Source organism: Oncorhynchus clarkii, chromosome 19 (genome assembly GCF_045791955.1).
Source record: "Oncorhynchus clarkii lewisi isolate Uvic-CL-2024 chromosome 19, UVic_Ocla_1.0, whole genome shotgun sequence".
NCBI classification, from domain to species: domain Eukaryota; kingdom Metazoa; phylum Chordata; class Actinopteri; order Salmoniformes; family Salmonidae; genus Oncorhynchus; species Oncorhynchus clarkii.
The window spans coordinates 33,200,488-33,225,958 of NC_092165.1; the positions used below are offsets into that span (position 1 = coordinate 33,200,488).

At 45.3% G+C, this 25,471-nt stretch overlaps 1 protein-coding gene across 1 annotated transcript; it reads left to right on the forward strand.

Annotated features, from left to right (window-relative positions):
- Positions 1 to 2,057: 2,057 nt before the first annotated feature.
- On the forward strand, positions 2,058 to 21,009 carry LOC139375070 (zinc finger MYM-type protein 4-like). The gene is made up of 26 exons (XM_071116475.1): positions 2,058 to 2,112; positions 3,557 to 4,043; positions 4,353 to 4,436; positions 4,588 to 4,637; positions 4,819 to 4,983; positions 5,123 to 5,496; positions 5,669 to 5,846; positions 5,977 to 6,189; positions 6,468 to 6,615; positions 6,905 to 7,020; positions 8,915 to 9,277; positions 9,447 to 9,597; positions 9,733 to 9,893; positions 10,186 to 10,348; positions 10,492 to 10,608; positions 10,729 to 10,920; positions 11,277 to 11,422; positions 11,682 to 11,811; positions 12,072 to 12,248; positions 13,205 to 13,299; positions 13,525 to 13,681; positions 17,438 to 17,589; positions 17,879 to 17,993; positions 19,464 to 19,697; positions 19,862 to 19,994; positions 20,176 to 21,009. Exons 1-26 carry the CDS (start codon positions 2,077 to 2,079, stop codon positions 20,405 to 20,407), a joined length of 4,569 nt encoding a protein of 1,522 aa, XP_070972576.1. The 5' UTR covers positions 2,058 to 2,076; the 3' UTR covers positions 20,408 to 21,009.
- Positions 21,010 to 25,471: the final 4,462 nt, after the last annotated feature.

The following is a 25,471-nucleotide window of genomic DNA, read 5'->3' on the forward strand; positions in this document are numbered from 1 at the left end:
TACAGTAGAAAAACTGTTGTAATGAACACTTATGAGTATGGTGGGCTGAATTTTCTGGACTTTACTACCTTAAATAATACTTTTAAGATCAATTGGATAAAACAATTGCTAAGAAGACACACTTCTATGTGGAACTTTATTCCTCATCATGTCTTCTATACTTTTGGTGGCCTTAATTTCATGTTGGTTTGCAATTATATTATTGCTAATTGTGAGGCTTATTTGATCTAATATATATTTCGTAACGGTTAGGTTGTTACAAATGTACTGATATAAGGGGACACGTGCAATTTCGTCAACTTTACAAAAAACGACTTTATATCGGAGTTGTGCCTGTTGTGATAGAGATAGACAGAGTACTCATCATGGATATACCCTGTTTTAGCATGGAAAGGGAGGGAATACCTAGTCAGTTGTCCAACTGAATGTATTCAACTGAAATGTGTCTTCCGCATTTAACCCTTAACCCAACACCTCTGACTCAGAGGTGCGGAGACTGCCTTAATCGACATCCATGTCTTCAGCGCCCGGTGAACAGTGGGTTAACTGCCTTGATCAGGGGCAGAACAACAGATGTGTACCTTGTCAGCTCCGGGATTCAATCCACCCCCAATCCAACGCTCTTATAGACGTGGTCATTGGGGGCTTCCCCATTTTAAAGTAGTCACTGTGTGGGGCAATCAGCTGATGAAGAAGGAGAAAATGTACTACTTTAAAATGGAAATAGCCACAATGACGCTGCCTATGCTGCCACAGACGGTATAATGCACAGATACAAAGTTGAGTCCTCTATATATCTCTATGGCCTGTTGGTCACGCCCCTATCTGCCATCTCATTGGCTAGAATGGTCCCACCTGATCTTTCCTCCTCCCTCCTGCTTTCCATATTTGATGACATGTTTTTCCATTGTTAGAGCAGTAACTCTAGTAAATATATTGTCAATATAATAGACAATCTTTGACAATGTCGAGTCTCCTTTCCGGATTCTTCTTGACTATTTGATCCTTGTCATTTGACCTGTATGAAACGTTGAACGATGCAGCTAGAAATAAACGACATAGTACAACTGACACGCATAAACCCCGGCCCTAGTGCGAACGAACGGCTCTTTTTGAACTGATATTTTTGGTGAACATCGGGAACCGAATCGCATCGGCGAAAAAGCCGCTCATTTGTCTTCCTGATTTGCATAGTGCTTCGACGGCTTTTTGAGCTGAAACGTTTTTCTGCAAATAAATTACAAAATCATTCTCTAAAGAGGGCGAATCCTCACTGCAGAAAGTATAAACATTGAGGAGAGCACGTCAATCTGGTCAACAATTATTCCATAATCTGACAATGGCAGCCTCTATTTTGGGTTTTACACTAGATATTAGAAAAATGTTCATGGTTTTATGTCGATTTTTAAGCATTTTGAACGAAGAGCCATTTGGGAGCCAAATGAGCCGTCTCTATTACGTCAACGGAGCCAAATGAGCCGGCTCACCAAAAACACTCGGAATGTTCATCACTACCCAGACCCACTGGGTTTGCCAATCTACTGTACATTTCTATATGCAACGTTCAAGCTAGAAGGGTACCGAACTAATCGAAATATGGGCGAGAGATTAGAATTGATCTTAACTGGGAAAACGTAATGAGGTGTCAACATTGGCTATCTACCTATAGAAAAGAGAACGAATTCAGATATGTACAATGTGTATATACTGCTTTGTTACATCTAATGTGTTGCGTTACTGAATCAAATTACCCACGAACACAGACAGAGAATGCGCCTATCTATGGAACTTTACGGTACAGCCATACCAGCAGAAAGGGATAGTTCGATGTGCATGCAATTTCCCATTGAAAAGCTTGCAGCTACTTAAACACAAATGAGAATGCCCCGTCAATGACAATTATTTCATACAAATTCTGCAAATCATATATTTTCATGCACATCGTGAAGTCGCTTTTGCACTGTCTTTAACAATAGCATTGTGTGCAGTGCATCCTAGCTAGTTGTCTAGCTAGCTAACGTTAGTTGCAAAATAAACCCACCCCCCCTTCCGAGAAGAACAGCGCGCGACCAAAACATGGCGGAGTCAGAGGAGGCTAAACAAAAATCTCAGGTGAAAATATGTTTGCAAATAATGAAGGCATTATTATCTTATTAACTAGCGACCCATCTGTATCTGCCCAGCCTTGTTGCAGCTAGCTTCCTGGCTATCTTGCTAGATTTTCCTCAAGTGCATGACTATGTAGCTTAACGTTACAGTAGTTAGAGCTAGCTAGCCATGTAGCTAGGTTAGCTATTTTAAGCTAGCTAGATAGTAGTGTTCGTAGAATAATCAACCCTCATATCAATAAGGGGTTCCAGTGAAGATAATATATCACAGTTCTGTCAAAAGTATTATGAGTTTGCATCCCTGTGTGAGTGTAACGGCTTATGTCATGAGGTCCGAAACGGTATGGCAGGCCAGGGTCGCTGGTTCAACCAAGGCCCATTGCGGCTGTTTGTGTAGCTACTACAGCACTGTCCAGAGGTCTGGGCCCTCATGGCACAGGCAGGAGTGTGCTTGCTCTGTATGAAATATGGTTTCTGGTTCAAATCCCAACCAGACGATTCCCCCTCTATTGCTGCCCTAGTACGAATAATGTCATAGCTTTCTACGCTTTCTATACCAGACCGTATACCACAGGTATGACAAAACATTTCTGTTTAGTGTTATAATTACGTTGGTAACCAATGTATAATAGCAATAAGGAACCTCGAGGGGTTGTGGTAGATGGCCAATATACCACGGCTAAGGGCTGAATCCAGGCGCTCTGCGTTCAGTCGTGCATAAAGACCAGCCATTAGCTGTAGTATATTGGCCATATATCACACCCCCTTGGGCCATATTGCATGAATATATGGTATTTAGCAGAAGCCTTTATCCAAAGTGAATGCCATGCATGCATAATTTTTTCCCTTATGGGTGGTCCCAGGAATCGAACATGCTATCCTGGCGTTGCAAGTGCCATGCTCTACCAACTGGGCTAGAGAAGACCACAATTTTTTTATTACTATTATTATTTTTTATACCCTATTTTCTCCCCAATTTCATGGTATCCAATTGGTAGTTAGTCTTGTCCCATCGCTGCAACTCCCGTACAGACTCAGGAGAGGCGAAGGTTGAGAGGCGAAGGTTGGGAGCCGTGCGTCCCCCGAAACACAACCCAGCCAAGCTGCACTGCTTTTTGACACAACGCCCCTTAACCCGGAAGCCGGCCGCACCAATGTGTCGGAGGAAACACAGTATACCTGGCGAGTGTGCATTGCGCCTGGCCCGCCACTGGAGTCGCTATTGTGTGATGGGACAAGAACATCCCTGCCGGCCAAACCCTCCCCTAACACCGGGCGACGCTGGGCCAATTGTGCGCCGCCCCATGGGTCTCCTGGTCGCGGCCGGCAACAACAGAGCCTGGACTCGAACCAGGATCTCTAGTGGCACAGCTAGCGTTGCCTTAGACCACTGCGCCTCTCGGGAGGCCCCAAGACCACACTTTTTAACCAGTTGTCTCCTCCCACAGCATGAACTCCGGCTGTCCAAGGCTTTTGATGAGGCGGTGAAGCTCTCAGCCCCAACGGCTGGTGAGTCCCAGCGACAACACACTCCCCTGTCAACAAGATCTCTTTGGAGCAGCATCTCAACCGGACCAGTCTTTGGAGCACCAGAACCAGTCGGACGGCCTGACGTCGAACATGATTTTAGCAGTGACGATGAAGGGAATGTATTCCCTCACATCTCTCATCGTACCAGTACCACCTTCTCCCTAGCTGGTCTGGGTGTGGGCCAGCCAGAGGATGAGCTGGATGGGGTCCCTGTGTTTGGGGCAGATGAGGATGAGGAGTGGGACATAGCCCTGCCCAAGGTGGCACTGGGTGATGTGGAGTCTGACAGAGAGTCAGGCGGACGGCCGGCTGGATCGCCTGACACACGACGTGCAGAGACTCAGGATGATAAAAATTCCACTGACAGATTCCTTGATGCAGTCTCACTTTCCAATATTAGAACAGGTTAGAATGAAAACATGATGCCTAGTCTGACTTGGCCTGTGACTTTACTCCTCATGCATTTCTTACTTCTCATCACCAATATAACTTTTCTTACTTACATTTCTTACTACTTAAAGGACAATTCCACTCAAAAACGTGGTATTTGTTTCATTAGTCCAATGTTGATACATTCCCAAAATGTTTTATGCAAACTGTATCAACAGTGGACCAATGAAACAAATAACAAAAATAGTTTTTTTTGTGTGGCATTTTCCTTGAACTTAGGCCTACTTCTTTTTCATTGCTTAACAACAGTCATTCTTTTGGCAGCTTCTGAGGTGGCTAGTCAAATGCAAGGAGAAAGCCATCTTTCAACTAACCTATCTCAGTCCCCTTCACCAGATAACAGCTTGGGTAAGACTGCAAGCAAACTTGCCCTGCTAGTTAGAACTATAGTTTCAATAAAGAACATGATTTAGGACATTTCCACACTCCATGCACATGGAATGCACATTATTAGAGCTGTGATGATTATATTAAATGGCATTTTCTCTATTTCTGTCAGATGGAGTAAGACAGAATCGGTCTATTGCTGGGGGATCCAGCCGTCAAGAGGTCTGTATAGTGTATGACCTTAGTATACCGGTAGTGTAAGTGGAGAGGGGCAGCAAGAAAGAACTGGCGGAGAGCGCGAGAGATTTCAGGATAATTCCCTTTTGCGGAATGCTGTTATGAACATTTTTTTTTTTTGTGTCACCTTTATTAATCTATTTCATCCCTTTGCCCTGACCTCCAGAGGTCAGAGAGTGTGCTCCAGAACCCAGTGGTAGGTGACAGAGAACGGCCACCCATCTCTCCCCCCATGAACATCAAGGATGAGCCCATAGATGAAGGATATGACTGCGCCCTTCTACCCTCAACACGGGGTATCAAGGAGGAGCTGGACAACACAGCTCCTGAGGTCAGCAAAGGATCCCATGCCCTGCCTTAATGTCCCCTTTTACAACATATGGATATGATGATTCTGTTATGCTATATTATTGCTGCTATATTATTATTATTATCATCAATTCTTTGTTCTTATTTGTTGTATGTTACAGGAGGTGCTGAGGATCAGTTCTGTCTTTTCTGTTGGTGGAGGAAATGCGTATGGCTCGCCCACTGCTGCTCCCCAGACCCCCACCTCCATATTTGCACCAGGAAGAAGTCTAGTTCAACAGGGGCCAACAATGACCCTCAGGAGCCTGGCTCCAGTGCCCCAGCCACCCCCTCCCCAGCCCCAGCCCCAGCCCCCTAGTGGCTCCAACCCAGCCAACGCAGTGCGTGTGTCCTGCTCGGGCTGCTCTAAGATCCTGCTGCGCGGTCAGACTGCCTTCCAACGGAAAGGATCCACCCAGCTCTTCTGCTCCACTGTCTGCCTCACTGGGTTCACCCTGCCTCCCATCAAACTGAGAACCTGCTACCAGTGCCTAAAGTGAGTCACTCGGCTACTGACTCACTTCAACTTTCAATCGTTCTGCTATCATCTGATTCCCGGAGTTACTGTGGGGGTGCACCAAATAACTTCCCCCGTTGCTCATAGCTGTATTGATGTTTATAACTCTTTAATCTGTCTATAACTCGTTTATAACTTTTACTTTTTTCAGGGAGATCGAGGACCCCAAGGATGTAATCAGTGTGATTACAGACAATAACCTGAAGGATTTCTGTAGTCAGTTCTGCCTCTCTGTGTTCAACCGCAAGAGGAAACCAGGGACTATTTCCATGCCTTCTTTCCAAGAGCCCACCGCCCCGACGTGCAGTATGTGCAAGAAGAGCGACATGGTAAGGGACAAAACAGACAACCACTGGTTTGACTAGTTCACTCTCATTTCTAAGTCAACCTCAGGTGAGGTTACATGAGGAAATGTTTGATTTGACCATCCTGCCTGATTTGATAACCCCCCCATCTCAGATTCAGCACGAAGTGACTCACCAGGGCTCCTTGCACAAACTGTGTAGCGATGAGTGTTTCATGCGCTTTCGCTCCTCCCACAACCTGGTCATAAATGTGTGTGAGAGCTGTGGCGAGTACTGCGCCAGTACTGACAGGAACTGCCGGTCGCTCCGAGTAGAGGGTGTCACCATGAAGTTCTGCAGTCGAACCTGCATTAGCACTTTTAAACGAGTAAGTATGCACAGTCAGGTAGTACACACAGACAGTCCTCCATAGAAACCGGAGTCCACTTAAAAAAAAATGTCTGGCCTTGATGGTCATATGTACTCTTAACTTCTATAAGGTATGGAGGTTGGGCCTCCCCTCCGAGTCTGGTATCTCTCAATGAGTCTCTATGAATACATTATTGATATTATACACATTTGTCTCACTGAGTCCCCCTGTCCCACCTCCGCCATCATCAAATCTCTTCTTCTTATCAACTCTTTCCCATTGTTCCTGTATGGCAGACGACCACCAAGGTAATGCCGTGCGGTCACTGTCGTGATCTGAGACTCATGTCTGACATGGTGGAGAGCACTGATACGGATGGCAAGGTGGACCTCTTCTGCAATTCCGTCTGTGTCAATAACAGCCGGCCGCAGAACGACCTGTCAGGTAGCATTGACTTTACCATTGTATAAGCGGAAGTCTATAAATGTGTTTTAGTTTATCAATATTGTAGGCCATATGTTGTCTGAAATATGTTTTTGACTGGTATAATTTTTTTCTGGGATGCATTTAGTCCAATAATTATTACTCAGAGAGTGGAAAAAACCCTTCAGTGGATTCGGTCGGGATTTATTTTCCACTAGCCAGCAAACAATTTCGTGTTTCAACCAATATTTTGCCATAATTGTTTTTACATTTTATTTGCAGTGGTATTAAAAAAAGTTGTCACACACAGGAACGGCATTCCCTTGTACCTACTGCAAAGTGAAGGCTGTCTCTCAGTACCATCTGGCCATGGTAGATGGCAGCATCCGCAACTTCTGCTCTTACACCTGCGTCAAGACTTTCCGGGTATTCGTTGATTAATTGTCTAAATGGATCAAACAGACTATGTTACATATGATCTGTGCTTTCTGTGTGTGCATATTAGAGAAGGTTCAGTCTCAGTCAGGTAGATTTGAGAGGGATTTTATGTGTTTTTCAGCATGCATTTAGGTTCAGGTTTATTTGACAATTGTACCAAACATAAAAAACACAGTGCATACAATACAGGTCAAATTGAAAAGATACCAATCAGCCTATATACAGTGGGGCAAAATAGTATTAAGTCAGCCACCAATTGTGCAAGTTCTCCCACTTAAAAAGATGAGAGGCCTGTAATTTTCATCATAGGGACACTTCAACTATGACAGACAAAATTAGAAAAAAAATCCAGAAAATCACATTGTAGGATTTTTAATGAATTTATTTGCAAATTATGGTGGAAAATAAGTATTTGGTCACCTACAAACAAGCAACATTTCTGGCTCTCACAGACCTGTAACTTCTTCTTTAAGAGGCTCCTCTGTCCTCCACTCGTTACCTGTATTAATGGCACCTGTTTGAACTTGTTATCAGTATAAAAGACACCTCTCCACAACCTCAAACAGTCACACTCCAAATTCCACTATGGCCAAGACCAAAGAGCTGTCAAAGGACACCAGAAACAAAATTGTAGACCTGCACCAGGCTGGGAAGACTGAATCTGAAATAGGTACGCAGCTTGGTTTGAAGAAATCAACTGTGGGAACAATTATTAGTAAATGGAAGACATACAAGACCACTGATAATCTCCCTCGATCTGGGGCTCCATGCAAGATCTCAACCCGCGGGGTCAAAATGATCACAAGAACGGTGAGCAAAAATCCCAGAACCACACGGGGGGACCTATTGAATGACCTGCAGAGAGCTGGGACCAAAGTAACAAAGTCTACCATCAGTAACACACTACGCCGCCAGGGACTCAAATCCTGCAGTGCCAGACGTGTCCCCCTGCTTAAGCCAGTACATGTCCAGGCCCATCTGAAGTTTGCTAGAGAACATTTGGATGATCCAGAAGAAGATTGGGAGAATGTCATATGGTCAGATGAAACCAAAATATAACTTTTTGGTAAAAACTCAACTCGTCGTGTTTGGAGGACAAAGAATGCTGAGTTGCATCCAAAGAACACCATACCTACTGTGAAGCATGGGGGTGGAAACATCATGCTTTGGGGCTGTTTTTCTGCACAGGGACCAGGACGACTGATCCGTGTAAAGGGAAGAATGAATGGGGCCGTGTATCGTGAGATTTTGAGTGAAAACCTTCTTCCATCAGCAAGGGCATTGAAGATGAAACGTGGCTGGGTATTTCAGCATGACAATGATCCCAAACACACCGCCCGGGCAACGAAGGAGTGGCTTTGTAAGAAGCATTTCAAGGTTCTGGAGTGGCCTAGCCAGTCTCCAGATCTCAACCCCATAGAAAATCTTTGGAGGGAGTTGAAAGTCCGTGTTGCCCAGCAACAGCCCCAAAACATCACTGCTCTAGAGGAGATCTGCATGGAGGAATGGGCCAAAATACCAGCAACAGTGTGTGAAAACCTTGTGTAGACTTACAGAAAACGTTTGACCTCTGTCATTGCCAACAAAGGGTATATAACAAAGTATTGAGAAGTATTTGGTCAATAACAAAAGTTTATTTTCCACCATAATTTGCAAATAAATTAATTAAAAATCCTACAATGTGATTTTCTGGATTTTTTTTTCTTCTCATTTTGTCTGTCATAGTTGAAGTGTACCTATGATGAAAATTACAGGCCTCTCATTTTAAGTGGGAGAACTTGCACAATTGGTGGCTGACAATACTTTTTTGCCCCATTGTATAATGGATTGTACGGAATACATCATGTTTTTGAATGTGTTCTCCTTTGATGTAATGTGGTAGGAGGCCGAAGGCAGCCAGCTTCCCCCCCAACTGGGCCAGATGAACGGCTCCTCATCCACTGCTCCTCCCATGGTGTCTCAGTACCTCCAGACCCCTCCAGCACCACCCCAGGGCTACTCCCATCCTTACCCCCCATCCTGGGTCCCCACCACTGGCCGCCCGTACGCCCCAACTCAGACCTCTGCTCCACCTCTACCCTATCGAGCCGCCACAGGATTGGCTTGGGCCTACGGGGTGGGGCAGCATCAACCAGGTCCGCCCATGGCCCCCTCCTTTACCTCCGCCCCCAGTGGACCTGTGAAACTCTCCTGCCATCAGTGTCCTCAGCAGTTCCGCTGGAAACCTGAGCTCTATGAGTACAATGTAAGTACCTCTCTCTTGATCCTGTACCTTGTTTATTACATTTTAAGTGTTATGGGAATGGTCGTTTTGTGATAGGTATTGTAGTGTTGTCTAATAATGCTTTTGCGTTTGGGGTTGTAGTTTTATCTCTAATGCTCTTTGTCCTCCTGGGCTTGTTGTGTTCCTTCAGGGTCGCACCATGCAGTTCTGTTGCAAACTGTGCTGTGTTGAGTTTAAGAAACGGAGTAATATCAAAGTGAGGTGTGAATACTGCAAACTGGAGAAGGTGGTCAAAGAAGTCATCAGATATGACCTCATCGACCGGCCCTTCTGCAGTGAGAGTGAGTACCAAAGACCCTTTCTCTCTTTCTCCTAGTCCTTTTTTGACAATTTATGCCATAAATATAACAATGATGTAATAATTTGTTTTGAGTATAATATTGTACATTAACCTGTCTGTGTGGGTGTTGTAACAGGCTGTAAGCTGCTCTTCAAGCACGACATGAAGGGGCCATGGCGGACGTGTGCCTATTGTGCCGACATCAGCCCCAAGATGATCCACAACCACTTTGGTGGAAGGATGCAAGAGTTCTGCAGGGACGCGTGCATGTCCAACTACACTGTTCTCTTCTATGAGGTCAGAGCCAGAATATTTTTTATGCATGTTGACCTCTGTATGTAGCAAGCATCTCAGAGTAGGAGTGCTGATTTGGGATCAGTTTTGCCTTAAGACGACAATGAATAAGACTGCAGGGACCTGATTCCAGATTAGGACTCCTACTCTGAGTCGCTTTATGAATACATGCCCTGATCTCTCACTCTCTTGATTTGATTACCTTACAACCACTTCCCGGGACATATCTATGTAGTCCACAAATGGCTGAAGCTCTTTGAATTGCTGAACTGTTTGTTGTCCTTCCCCTACCCAGATGGCTAAGTGTGAGTGCTGCAGACGTCAAGGGAAGATGAGAGAGCAACTGAAGTGTTTTGGGGCAATTAGGCACTTCTGTAACCTGGAGTGTGTTATTCAGTACTGCTATCAGACCTTCCAGCTGCACCCTCGGACTAGCAACGGCACCACTACTACACAGGGTACTACTTAATTATATACACGTTTCTCTTGAAAACGACTACCTGGTTGGATGACCTATCGCTGCATCTCAGTTTAATGGCTGCCTTAGGCCTACTACTCAACATGTCTCCCCTCTTTCCTTCCCTTCTTTCTCCCCCTGTAGGTCCGTCCCAACCTCTGTTCTCCCTCTCCAAGCCAGCTCCTGTCATTGCTGATGTTGTCTCGTTGGCCACCTCTCCTGCTGGCCAGCCCCATGCTACGGCTGCCACTGCCCTGACTGGTAGCTAGTACACCCATTGAGAACACTGGCTAACACCGAGCATGGTTAAGACATTTGTGAAGAAGTGGTCGATTAATATAAGCATTTGTAGTTCAGACTGTTTTTTTGTTTTGCTTGTAGGAGCTCTTCCGACGTCGAACTCTCACGGCAAGAGCCTTGGCGATGCCAGCACCCAGACGGACGCCATGAGGATCTCAGCCCGCCGTCGGATCATGAAGAACAAGGCCATCATCTGTAAACCCCTCATGCTGGACCAGGAAACCAGCTGCCCGATTCCGATGCAAACCGCTGAGAAACCAATGGCACCCATGGGTAAAACAACAGACCGACATCCAAAACATCAGAAATGCTAACCTAGTCGCTGATGCCTACTCTGCGATTTTTATATCTTGATTCTTTAAATTATTTTAATATTTTTGGAACAAACTAGCTACTTTTTAAGATGCCTCGTCCATAAAGGTATTAATAATATCTTCATTATATTTCTATGGCCCCACCCTTCCACTGAATTTGTAAATCAGACCTTCCACTACATGTTCATAGTACGACCACTTGGTTTAAAGGGTTAGTAAGGATCTCTGATTGTAGGCCGTCATTGTAAATAAGAATTTGTTTTTAACTGACTTTATTTAAAGGTTAAATAATAGCCTCTCTCGTTGTTGTTGTAGGGTTCACAGAGACTGGGTTCACGTACACAGAGAACGGGGAGAAAGTGCGGGTGGTTGTGATGCCCGTTCCTGTGCCAGTCTTCATCCCAGTGCCCATGAACCTGTACACCCAGTACACTCCTGTGCCCATGGGTATCCCCGTGCCTGTACGTTTGCTCTGCGTCCTCTTCTCATGCCTACATCCACTTTCTCTTTATATGCCTTTTAATAGATACTTTATTTTCCACTTTTCAAAGGGAAGTACCCATCCCTGGTGGCCTAAACACTCACATGCCCCCGTGTCTTGGATTGTTATTCTTCTGAGGACCCTACTAATACCCCCACCATGGTTCATTGTGTGTTCTTTTAATGATTGGTTAACTTGGCTGGTTAAACCATGTTCTGTTCTCTGTGCCCTCTGTCCAGGTGCCAGTGCCCATGGTAATACCCCCCTCATTAAGCCGTTCAGAGCTCAAGGACAAGAAAGACGGTGTCGCATCTCAAACCATGGCCGAGCAGGAAGACGAGGAGAAAGACAAACCTGTCTCCCATGGAGGTGAAGAGAAAAGTTTGTACTCTGAGCTGCGGCAGTGTGTTTATGGGAACGTTACTGTCTAACTTTGTTGCTTGGCACATCAGCCGACTGCTGCTTTCTTGAACGGGTCTCTCTTGCATTTATCTCAATATTTAGACTAACCTGTATTAATAGATACACACTGTTAGAAAAGCAACCTTTTAAATGAAAATCACTCTGGTGGAGGATCTTACTGAAGGGTTAGATAACATGGTGTCTGTCTGTGTGGTGTTTATCCACAGACCAAGGCAGCGCCTACAGTGGAGACCTGGAGTCTGAGGCTGTGTCCACCCCCCACAGCTGGGGTGGAGAGGATGAGTCTACATCCAACCCCCAGAGAGGGGCAGAGGGTCCTGTCGAACCCCCCAGCACAACAGCCTCCCCCAGCATGTTGGACCTGGAGGCTGACTACCCCCCTGGTAAGAAAGGCTCTGAGAATAACAACATAGCTACATTTATGTTCCAAAGTTTTTTTTATTAGGTGGAAAATATTTATTCAACCTTTTATTTATCCAGTTAAGAATCAATTATATTTGCACTAGCTAAGTTTCCATCCAATTTGCGGTATTATATTCTAGAAACTGCGCATAGGAAATATGTACATTTTCCCACCAGTTGTATGTTTCTAGTTGACTTGTTGTGGAAACAATTAGTGCATGATGACGTAGTGCACACAAAATGTATTTTTCGCTTAGGTTTTCATGTACTGAATAAAAATCAAAAGTTTTTCTCATCCCATTTTCAACTCTACCGATAGTTTTGTCACTTTGTTGAGTTAAATAGCAAATGTGTCTACTCTGGTCTTGGCACCTGCTCTCTAGCCAACATCTCTCAGATACAGTGCGGGTTGTCTAGTCTACATGAGATTATTATGAATAAACTGCAGTCAAGCATCGATCGTCATGTCACCAGAATAAAACCCTCAATATTTATTGGAAAGTGGCGTCAAGCTCATCACCGTGTACGTTCACCACCCAGTGAAGTTCATCATAACTTATTTCATCTGTAGCCTAACTGCATGGTTTCCCGAGTCGTAGTGGGAGGACCCCACACCATATCATGGCGTGACTCCAAGTTTACTTCGATATGATGGTTATTATATCAATATTTGTGCATAATGGAGTTTCTACCAACATTCCCCGCCAATTAATTTAACAGACGCAAAAAGATCCCACCATGTTGAACGAACAAATGATCTGTCGGCATTTGTAAAATTACACCGGCACTTCCTGTTTCCGTCACAGCTGTCGTGATTTATTTTTATACGATACTCGCATAGAAACTGTAGATGGGAATGTGGTTAATGATGAACTTGCCAATTCCCACAGATCACATTTGTATCCCCTGTGTAACTGTGTATTCAATGCTGTTTCAGAGTCGTTTGATCGTGCTGCAGTGAAGGGACAGAGGCTGACTGTACAGGCCACAAGACAGAAGAGACCCAAAGATGGCTTTCCTCCCAGAAAACGGGTATGTCTATACTGTAGTCTGCGTCCCAAACGCTACCCTATTTATTTTATAGCGGGGTTACTGGTCTAACGCTATAGGTAACATAACTAGTTAGGTCACATCAGCACCATTATTACTATTGACTGCAATAGGGTTTCAGAGATATTATACAGTAAAAGCAAGTTGTTTCTCCTTCCACTACGTTGTTGGTCCAAACCTTTTTCCCTTTCCCTTTCTGTATTGCAGAGTTGTAAGCAAATTGGGACTATGGACATGGTGGAGCAAACTATTTCACTCCCTCCTGCCAGATCAAAACTCCACCACGAGTATGGGGTGAAAGCCTGGAAGAATTGGGTCCTGCAGAGGAACAAGCAGTTTGACTGTGAATTTGCCAAAGATCCCTGTGAGTCAGATTGATTGATTTTAATTTATTTGTTAATTAAAGTGCCTTGCAACATCTCAGATGCCATGCCCAGATGAGTTTAAAATATGCTAGCAGTATTCATGTACAGTACCTCTACTTACTTCCGGCGCCGACAGAGATGGCCGCCTCGCTTCGCGTTCCTAGGAAACTATGCAGTTTTTTGTTTTTTTACGTGTTATTTCTTACATTGGTACCCCAGGTCATCTTAGGTTTCATTACATACAGTCGAGAAGAACTACTGAACATAAGAGCAGCGTCAACTCACCATCAGTACGACCAAGAATATGACTTTCGCGAAGCGGATCCTGTGTTCTGCCTTTCACCCAGGACAACGGAATGGATCCCAGCCGGCGACCCAAAAAAACGACTTCGTAAAAGGGGGAAACGGAGCGGTCTTCTGGTCAGACTCTGGAGACGGGCACATCGTGCACCACTCCCTAGCATTCTTCTCGCCAATGTCCAGTCTCTTGACAACAAGGTTGATGAAATCCGAGCAAGGGTAGCATTCCAGAGGGACATCAGAGACTGTAACGTTCTTTGCTTCACGGAAACATGGCTCACTGGAGAGACGCTATCGGAGTCGGTGCAGCCAGCTGGTTTCTCCACGCATCGCGCAGACAGAAACAAACATCCTTCTGGTAAGAAGAGGGGCGGGGGCTTATGGTTAACGTGACGTGGTGTGATCATAACAACATACAGGTACTCAAGTCCTTCTGTTCACCTGATTTAGAATTCCTCACAATCAAATGTCGACCGCATTATCTACCAAGGGAATTATCTTCGATTATAATCACAGCCGTATATATTCCCCCCCAAGCAGACACATCGATGGCTCTGAACAAACTTTATTTGACTCTTTGCAAACTGGAATCCATTTATCCGGAGGCTGCATTCATTGTAGCTGGGGATTTTAACAAGGCTAATCTGAAAACAAGACTCCCTAAATTTTATCAGCATATCGATTGCGCAACCAGGGCTGGAAAAACCTTGGATCACTGCTATTCTAACTTCCGCGACGCATATAAGGCCCTGCCCCGCCCTCCTTTCGGAAAAGCTGACCACGACTCCATTTTGTTGATCCCTGCCTACAGACAGAAACTAAAACAAGAAGCTCCCACGCTGAGGTCTGTTCAACGCTGGTCCGACCAATCTGATTCCACACTCCAAGACTGCTTCCATCACGTTGTCTGGGATATGTTTCGTATTGCGTCAGACAACAACACTGACGAATACGCTGATTCGGTGAGCGAGTTCATTAGAACGTGTGTTGAAGATGTCATTCCCATAGCAACGATTAAAACATTCCCAAACCAGAAACCGTGGATTGATGGCAGCATTCGCGTGAAACTGAAAGCCCGAACCACTGCTTTTAATCAGGGCAAGGTGACCGGAAACATGACCGAATACAAACAGTGTAACTATTCCCTTCGCAAGGCAATCAAACAAGCTAAGCGTCAGTATAGAGACAAAGTAGAATCTCAATTCAACGGCTCAGACACAAGAGGTATGTGGCAGGGTCTACAGTCAATCACGGATTACAAAAAGAAAACCAGCCCCGTCACGGACCTGGATGTCTTGCTCCCACTAAATAACTTTTTTGCCCGCTTTGAGGACAATACAGTGCTACTGACACAGCCCGCAACTAAAACATGCGGACTCTCCTTCACTGCAGCCGACGTGAGGAAAACATTTAAACGTGTCAACCCTCGCAAGGCTGCAGGCCCAGACGGCATCCCCAGCCGCGCCCTCAGAGCATGCGCAGACAGGCTGGCTGGTGTGTTTACGGATATATTCAATCAATCCCTATCCCAGTCTGTTGTTCCCACATGCTTCAAGAGGGCCACCATTGTTCCTGTTCCCAAGAAAGCTAAGGTAACTGAGCTAAACGACTACCGGGGCGGTAGCACTCACTTCCGTCATCATGAAGTGCTTTGAGAGACTAGTCAAGGACCATATCACCTCCACCCTACCTGACACCCTAGACCCACTCCAATTTGCTCACCGCCCAAATAGGTCCACAGACGATGCAATCTCAACCACACTGCCCTAACCCATCTGGACAAGAGGAATACCTATGTGAGAATGCTGTTCATCGACTACAGCTCGGCATTTAACACCATAGTGCCCTCCAAGCTCGTCATCAAGCTCGAGACCCTGGGTCTCGACCCCGCCCTGTGCAACTGGGTACTGGACTTCCTGAGGGGCCGCCCCCAGGTGGTAAGGGTAGGCAACAATCTCCACCCCGCTGATCCTCAACACTGGGGCCCCACAAGGGTACGTTCTGAGCCCTCTCCTGTACTCCCTGTTCACCCACGACTGCGTGGCCACGCACGCCTCCAACTCAATCATCAAGTTTGCGGACGACACAACAGTGGTAAGCTTGATTACCAACAATGACGAGACGGCCTACAGGGAGGAGGTGAGGGCCCTCGGAGTGTGGTGTCAGGAAAATAACCTCACACTCAACGTCAACAAAACTAAGGAGATTGTGGACTTCAGGAAACAGCAGAGGGAACACCCGCCTATCCACATCGATGGAACAGTAGTGGAGAGGTTAGTAAGTTTTAAGTTCCTCAGCGTACACATCACAGACTAACTGAATTGGTCCACCCACACAGACAGCATCATGAAGAAGGCGCAGCAGCGCCTCTTCAACCTCAGGAGGCTGAAGAAATTTGGCTTGTCACCAAAAGCACTCACAAACTTATACAGATGCACAATCGAGAGCATCCTGTCGGGCTGTATCACCGCCTGGTACGGCAACTGCTCCGCCCACAACCGTAAGGCTCTCCAGAGGGTAGTGAGGTCTGCACAACGCATCACCGGGGGCAAACTACCTGCCCTCCAGGACACCTACACCACCCGATGTTACAGGAAGGCCATAAAGATCATCAAGGACAACAACCACCCGAGCCACTGCCCGTTCACCCCGCTATCATCCAGAAGGCGAGGTCAGTACAGGTGCATCAAAGCTGGGACCGAGAGACTGAAAAACAGCTTCTATCTCAAGGCCATCAGACTGTTAAACAGCCACCACTAACATTGAGTGGCTGCTGCCAACACACTGACTCAACTCCAGCCACTTTAATAATGGGAATTGATGGGAAATGATGTAAAATATATCACTAGCCACTTTAAACAATGCTACCTAATATAATGTTTACATACCCTACATTATTCATCTCATATGTATATGTATATACTGTACTCTATCATCTACTGCATCTTTATGTAATACATTTATCACTAGCCACTTTAACTATGCCACTTTGTTTACATACTCATCTCATATGTATATACTGCACTCAATACCATCTACTGTATCTTGCCTATGCCGCTCTGTACCATCACTCATTCATATATCTTTATGTAAATATTCTTTATCCCCTTACACTTGTGTCTATAAGGTAGTAGTTTTGGAATGGTTAGCTAGATTACTTGTTGGTTATTACTGCATTGTCGGAACTAGAAGCACAAGCATTTCGCTACACTCGCATTAACATCTGCTAACCATGTGTATGTGACAAATAAAATTTGATTTGGTGTTCAGTGGCCATCTTTCTCGCTATGGCAGCTAAATCCATGGTTATTTTGGTTTTCTGTGCCCTTGTCTCTCCTACGGCAGCTAAATCCAGGGTTCTCTAATCTGGTTTTCTGTGCCCTTGTCTCTCCTACGGCAGCTAAATCCATGGTTCTCTAATCTGGTTTTCTGTGCCCTTGTCTCTCCTACGGCAGCTAAATCCATGGTTTTGAAGGAGGACGTGTTGCAGTGTAACTCCTCTGAGCTTAGTTATGGTCTCTGTCGCTTCATCAGTGAGGTCCGTCGCCCCAACGGTCAGGCCTACCCTGCTGACAGCATCTTCTACCTCTGTCTGGGCATACAGCAGGTATTGAACCTCCATGTTTCTCTTATTCCGTACTATGTTATTCACTGTGGTACCACCTTTTCTGTCTGTCAGTGGCCATACTTAAAATACGGTTCAGTCTAAAGCCCCAGTTATACTGATGTGATGGCAGCTAACACTGTTTGCAGACTATTACAATCAATATTATCTGAACTTTTCCTATAGCAACTTCCCCAGGGGCAACAACATCAATTGTACTTGCCCCTCTGCCAAATATGATATACAGTGCCGAATGCCTCTCTCCCTCACCATCTCTCATTTGGCTCACCAGTATCTATTTGAGAATGGAAGGATAGAGAATATCTTCACTGACGTGCTCTACCACAAGTTCACCATGGAGATTACTATGATGCTACATTTCTGGAGACCTACCCTGCTTCCCAGCGGTAAGAATATTTCTAGTCTTCTATAAGTTTCTTCTTCTATGCCTGTCGTATCCCTTTAAAATTTAGGAATAAGCGTCCCATCAACGGGGCAGTTGTAAATCATGCAGCGCCATCACAGATTTTTTGAGAAACAACAAATGTCGGTACATATAAGTGTCTTATATCGACTGAAAGCTTAAACTCTTGTTAATATAACTGCATTGTCCAATTTACAGTAGCTATTACTGCGAAAAAATGCCATGCTATTGTTTGAGGAGAGCTCCTAACAACTAAACACTTTTTTCACCACAATACGTTTGATAAATTCACCTCTGAATGTGAAATGTGTACTTACATTCTGAAATCTTGCTCTGATTTATAATCCAAAGGGTCCCAGAGATAACATGAGGTTTTGTTAGATAAAATCCTTTTTCCTATCCTAAAAAGGTCCATATATCATGCGCGATCGATTTTGTATTTCCACTCGTTCAATTTGCAAATAAAGGAATCTGTGAAAATCTAACCCTAAACGTTGTTTCAACACGTTGGTATTTATTCCTCAGAGATCCTAGAACGTAACCAGACTTCACTATATCATTAGGAGTGTAGTATATCCTATAGGACACCAGATTTGGTCAGAAACCGACGCCTTCATGTCGCGCCGATGACGTGGGCGGTCTTCACTTGATTGACTGTAACTTTGTCAAATAAGCACCAATCGGAGTCAAACAAAGCTAGCTAGATAGCCAATGAGCTGTGCTTTACGGAAACCCTGTATGTCGCCAAATGTTGCTGCTAACCTTGTGCAACAGCAAGCCTTTTCCTTTTGTACAAAAATTACAAGAATATGGAGTGTTATGAAAACGGGGTGTTTTGCAAATGTTGAACTTGTAATATGGCTACTAATACTAGAAAAGCTAAATCAAAGTCTAAGATTTGACAATATTCTTGCAGAAAAATGTAATGTAAATGTCTCTTGTCACGATTTGCCCAAATGTACGTGGGTGACTTCACACTAAATGTCATGTAGTTTGCTCATACTTCAAGTTATCCGTCTGAAACTTTGCACATACACTGCTGTTATCTTGTGGACACCAAGATACCAACCAGAGTGATGGCTAGATTTGGGACCTTTCTGTTGCATTTCAAAGATGGTGGTTTTTGATGTTTTTTTTGTTTTGTTTTTTTGTATTTTCTTCTACCAGATCTATTATGTTAGGTTCTCCTACATTCAATTCACATTTCCACAAACGTCAAAGTTTTTCCTTTCAAATGGTACCAAGAATATGCATATCCTTGCTTCGGGGCCTGAGCTACAGGCAGTTAGATTTGGGTATGTCATTTTAGGCGAAAATTGAAAAGAAAAAAGGGTCCATCCCTACGTTTCTTCTTATATGCCTGTTGTATCCCTTTAATATCGCTGGGACATTTTGAAATGCATAAAAAATGATGACCCATACCTCTGACCCTTCCTCCACTGTCGGTCTCTAGGCTACCTGCATTCCCGTGTGGAGGAGGAATACCTGTGGGACTGTAAGCAGCTGGGGGCCCACTCCCCCTTCGTGCTGCTCAACACCTTGCTCTTCTTTGGAACCAAGCTCTTCCAGTTCAAGACCCAGAGCCAACACAGACGTTTGTCCTTCGCCAACTTCACCCACTGTACCAGGGTCACGAAGAACGGCAAGAGCGCCTTCCTGAGGTTTAGGCCTTGTCAGGACACCGCCGGTGAGTTCCGACCTCAATGGTGTTGAAGGCTATCACATTTTATTCTACTTTATTTATCCCATTAGTAGCAATTAAGAAATGCATTGCCATATCCCAAGCCACAACATCCTCCACAAGCTCCATAATGCGCTAGGTTGCAGGTTGATTTGTGTCACTTTGTGTAGTATATCCAGAGCTCCTAGCTTTGCCTGCCAAGAGGAAGCTGGATGAACAGGATGGTGACATGGAGATGTCAGAGAACACTGAGAACCCACTACGTTGCCCGGTCAGACTCTACGAGTTCTACATCTCCAAATGGTGAGATTACATAAACATGTTTATTCCTGCTATATTTCACTCTGTTACTGTACATATGACTTGTTTTAGATATTGACCACATTTTAATGCCTCAATGTTTTGCAGTCTGAAAAAGAGAAACGGATAACATTTCTGTAATGGCTGCCTATCGATTCATTATATAATCCTCTTTTTCCTCCAGCTCAGAGTCTGTGAAGAATAGGCCAGGCTTGTTCTACTTGCAGCCAGAGCTTTCATGCCTCTCCAACAGCTCGCTGTGGTACTCTGGCCAGCAACTAGAAGGCGCTGCACTGGAGAGCATGCTAACACGCATCCTGGCTGTACGGGAGGTCCATCTGGATGAGCCTCCACTGCATCATCACTCTACTGAAGCTTCATCAGCCTCCACAGACGACAACGATGATAGCTCGTAGTGGATATAACAGACTCATGGAATGGCACCCTATTCCCTATATAGTGCAGTGCACTACTTTTGAACAGGGCCCATAGGGCTCTGGTCAAAAGTAGTGCATTATATAGGGGATAGGGTGCCATTTCAGACCAACCATGGACATGTTGCAAAAACATCCACAATCATGTAAAGACACTACGATAAGATACTTTTTTGACACTTCATTTAGTCTTTCATAATGTCTTTGTTTCTAGATTCTAGTTTTAGAGGATGAATGGAATCATTGTTGACAAAACATAAAAATACTGTTAATGTTACATTAGTGTCCGTTTGTTTTTCTAAGTTGTTACTATAGCTGAACATTTTATTGTTACTTTCTACTAATCTGTCTTTTATTCTAAGGGCCCACACAACTAATTCCATAGTCTCGATCATCCACTCTACTAACTAAACCAAGGTGATCACGTAATATTGTACATAGATGTTTTTTTGTATGGATCCCTCTGTTATGGACTTGAATAAGCAACATGATTATGCAAAGGACATTTCTGTCTGCTCTGCTGTTTGTTCTCTGAAGGGATTAAAAGAAAACCTCTGACTCTGAGAATAAAACTCAGAAACCGATTGAAAATGTTCCTTCACTGTGAAAGTCATCAGCATTTAGATTTGAATAATGATATGTTAAATTGCACCTGGTCCTGTATGCAAATCTGAGTGGAACTGAAGAGTCGCTTTCATCTGCCATGATTTACTGACTGATGGTTCAAGGTGGGGTTATGTATCTGTGTTGTGATGCTCCTGCTTTAGCAGTGCAGAGTCATGTTGTAGTACAGTACATTATATATTGATGGACAAATAGAAAAGATAGTCAGACCACGTTCTCGTTGCATGTGCGAAAGGGCATGAGTGGGAGGAAAGGGGACTGTACTGAGAGAAGTGGTACTGAGGGATTGAGTGTGTTGCGCGAAGAAGAGTTTGTGTGGGAGAGAGGAGGCAGATGGATAAAAGATCAAACTGCAGGCTGAATTTTTATCCTCCTGCATCTCTCAGCCAAGCACATTGAAACTGGTTGTATAACAACGCGTTTTGTTTTCTGATTTGTTTCAAGTGATGACATTTCAAGGATATCATTCTGTCAGTGTCACATAAGATGGAGATCGCAAAGCTGTGACTGTCCTTTTCACCTCTTTAGAAACGTCTGTTTTTCCCCTGCTGATTTCTGTCTGGAGAGGAAATCAAAGCCCATGGCGGTCAAACCTAAATGGAGAGAATAGGGGACGGAGAGAAAGAAAGAAGAAGCAAAGTTAGTCTTTAACAGCTCCAAACCTCTTAAGCCCTGAAGCAGCCTTAGAAACATGGGGGAGGGGAATCTGTAATTGTGTGTGTGTGTGTGAGAGATGGAGAGCGTGAGAGAGAGGAGGGGGGCGGTTTGCGTTGGTGTTGAAATATTTGACAAATAATCAGTGCCTGTGAGCAGACGAGGATGATTTACATGGTTTCCTAAACCTGAATATCTTCATTTCAGAAATGCTTTATTTTGGAGCGAAAGCAAGAAAGGGGATGTACTGATCAGCTGCTATGGCAATAACAAGTGTTTGACATCTGACTTCATTATTGATGGGCACAATGGAAGTTGATGACAGCAGAGACAAGTATGAGGAGAAACCAATGCAGAGATAGACGATAAGAAATGCTTTGGGGGTTCTGAATGGACCAGCACAGAGAGAGCAGTGAGTTACCCGGCATCATGATGTTGAAGTCGTGTTATTTTTTGAAGCTGCAACTATTAAATTCTTCTGTTTTTGTGTTGTTGGCTGCAGTCAGAGGAAGCGAGCAAAATTGTTCTTTAATATTCCTGTATGTATGACTAAAAATAAATTCCCAAGCTCTACTGTTATTATTGAGAGGAGACTGTTGACAGATTTTACAGATGGCATTCCTCAATCTGAATATTTCTCATTTACAGTTGACTATTGCATGACCAAAAGGAATGAGCTGACGTGCATCTTAGACATTTTTAAGTTGTCTCCCTGCAACTCGTGTATCTAGTATATTTTAATTACGATCTCTTTTTGGACTATTAAGAAAAGAAAAATAAAAACTATGGGGAAGCCTCTTAGTCGACCGGGTTGCTGCAGGCAGAGCTCCTGCTGCCTGGAGAAGAGTGTAGACGGAGATGGCTATAATGAGGACGGTTACATCCCCCAGCGCTCCATCTACGACACAATGTGTATCAATGAACATATTGACCATGGCTCTGCTCAGAACACAATAACCTCCAGGGGAGGCCAGGACAACAACTTTTCCAGCAATGGCAACCTAGGGGTGGGAGCAGGTGCCTGCGTGGACATGATCACATTCGAGGCACGATCACGATCCACGACTCCCATACCTTCCGTAGGTAGAAGGCTGGATGAAAGGGTGATATTTGACCAGCTAAAGCTGGTTGAAGCTGGCCAGAGCAGCCGGTCCCCAGGGGGGTTTGGGGGCAGGTCAGTGTCCCCCAGTGTCTCCTTGATGTCAGCCCCTGAGGGAACTTCCTCTTCCAGTGGCAAGAGACATCAACACCAGCATGATAGCGGCAAGAGAGGGGACAACTGCCGGCAGTCCTGGAAAGTCCTGACACCCCCCAAGAATCTTGAGCATCTAGAACTCTCATCTGGTGATGTAATGGAGAAGAATTTCTTAAATCCTCTCTACCTACAACACAGCATGACCTCCCCTCTCATCTCACCCTTCTCTGGGTCACCCCTCTCCTCAGGCTGTCACACCCCTGTGTTCTTATCCCCAGCCAAACCCCTGCCGTTTCAGCAGCATAGCTTCATCTTCGAAGAATCACCCCCCTCTCAGCCTCGTCACCCGCCTCCCAAACCCCCTCTCTCCCAGCTCTCTGTGACGGCCCTCCAATGTGTTCAAGAGGATCTCAGAAGGATAGGAGAAAGAGATCGAGAAAGAGAAAGAAAGAAAGAGAATGGCGTAGAGATTGAGAAAAAAAGGGAGGTATCCCACTCAGTGGGCTCAATGTCTCAAGAGGAGAATGTTGGGGTTTTTGGGTTTACGCCCAGGACCAAGGCACTGGACTCAGCCATTGACAATGATTCTCCCTTCTCCCCAGAGCCAACCCGTGACACTACCCCCCTCATGCTCGATCAGATTTCCCCAGGACCTGCTCCTGCTCGTGCTGTGAGCCCCCAGCCTATGGAATCCACCTGGCCTCGCAGGCTGATTGTAAGGAAGAGAACTGTTAGACAAGGCGGTGCACTCCATAACCTCCCTATTCTTCCCCCTCTGCCCTCCCTGGTGGTTCTTAGTGCCATAGAGAGAAAAAATCTTCCTCGCCTCACCCCTTTTTCTGAGCACCAGGGTAAATTGGTAGGTAGGGTGGGTTACTCCTTGAAGGAGCAAAACCTGGAAAATTGGAGGGTCTACTCTGCAAAAAAACCTCTCCAGAAACAAGAGAAGGAAGGGGAAGAAGGAGAGGAGCCAGAATGTAAAAGCAGTGATGGTGCTGAGTCAAGTGTGAAGGAGGGAGATCCAGAAAGCAAGGAGGAGGAGGGTGGAGCAGGATGTGGTGGTGCAGAAGGGGAGGTGGTGGAGGAGTGGGACATAGTGCTCGGTATGGTGAACACACTGTGGGATGAAGGCTGGGGGGACACAGATTCTTACACTGGCTCTCTGAGGCACTGGCCTCTGCTCAAACCCCCTTCTGGGTTTGGAGGATCTCACCCACCCTCTAGTGCTGCTTCTGAACTCTCCCTCCTGGAGCTGGAGAGAAGGGCCAAGGAAGTAGAGAGTGAACTTGTGGCACAACAATGTCTGACAGATTCTCTGAGAAAGAAAGCTTCACAGCTCACAGTGGAGCAATCTGTTGTTTCTGTAAGGGTCTCTGAACCTAAGCAGATCAGTACCCAACCCAGCCTGGAACTCCTTGCCATGGGGTGTTCAACAGGGACAACAAAAAATCTCAAGGAAGATGGTTCGCCTGATTCCAACCTGACCTTGGAGTCAGACTCAAGTGGAGTCTTCATGTCGAACCCCAGTCAGACCAGCCAGGAGGACAACGCCTCAGATGGTAGTGACAGACCCTTGACTGAGTCAGACTTGGGGAGCAACACATCTTTGGACCAGGATAAAGACGAGGTGGCATTTAAAGACTGGGGGAGGGAGGAGAGCACAGAGCTCCAGTGGTGCTACCCATCACTCTTAAAGAGCTCCTCTCACTGTGAGGGGCATGGGTTTGAGGAAGAATCACCTTTGATGAAAGAAACCGAAATGGGTGAGTTGCAGTCAACCAGCAATGAAGGGCCTGACCAGGCAGAATTGAAACCGAGGAACAAGAGTGTTCAAATAATTTCTGGCATTGACTCCCCACTCCCCTTATCCCCCTCCAGACATGAGATACCACAGAATAAATCAGGCCTGGACAGCAGTGACCTGGATCCGTTCGTTACTACAGATAGTTTTGTATACCTGGCTGTGTCTGTGCCCCCTGCTGTCTCATCAGCACAGAAGGAGCACCCCTCTCTCCCTTCTCTGACTGAGTCTACACCCCCAACCTCCCTCTCCAAACACCTCTGCCCCAACATTGAGGAAAGTGACTTCCTCTCAACAGATAGCTTTGTTTACCTAGCAGGTCCTGAGTGTCACCGGCTCGCAACAGAAGGCCACTCTTCTTTCCTTGGTAGTTCCAGGGAGTCTGACTCCTCTGATGACAGCGGGTCCGGAGTGGACTTTGTACTCGGCTCCATGGTTGGAGACAGTGACTGGGATTCTGATGAGTCCGAGTCTGGTCCTAAGGCTAAATCTAAACCAATCAAACAACCAACATGGGATTTGTGGAAGGAGCTAGAGCAGGAGGTGTTGTCTTATCTATTCTGTGAGGAAGTGAAGCCAGTGACCGAGCCAGTGACAGAGGAAGTTCCAGTCCCTGTAACCGAGCAACCGAGGAAGGTTACCTGGCAGTTCAGGGCCGCTGAAGGTTCAACTCGTCAGACGAGTAAAAAAGACACGTTATCCTCTTCATCTTCCTCTTCATCCTCTTCACACTCCTCAACCCACACAGAGGTGTGAGAGGAGAGACACTGTC

What these genes read in the sequence shown, in the direction of transcription:
- LOC139375070 (XM_071116475.1), top strand. Translation starts at nt 2,077, where the DNA reads ATGGCGGAGTCAGAGGAGGCTAAACAAAAATCTCAG. An exon ending in ACCTGCTACCAGTGCCTAAA is followed by an intron (nt 5,497 to 5,668) that starts GTGAGTCACTCG and finishes TACTTTTTTCAG; the next exon opens with GGAGATCGAGGACCCCAAGG. An exon ending in CAAACCTGTCTCCCATGGAG is followed by an intron (nt 11,812 to 12,071) that starts GTGAAGAGAAAA and finishes GTTTATCCACAG; the next exon opens with ACCAAGGCAGCGCCTACAGT.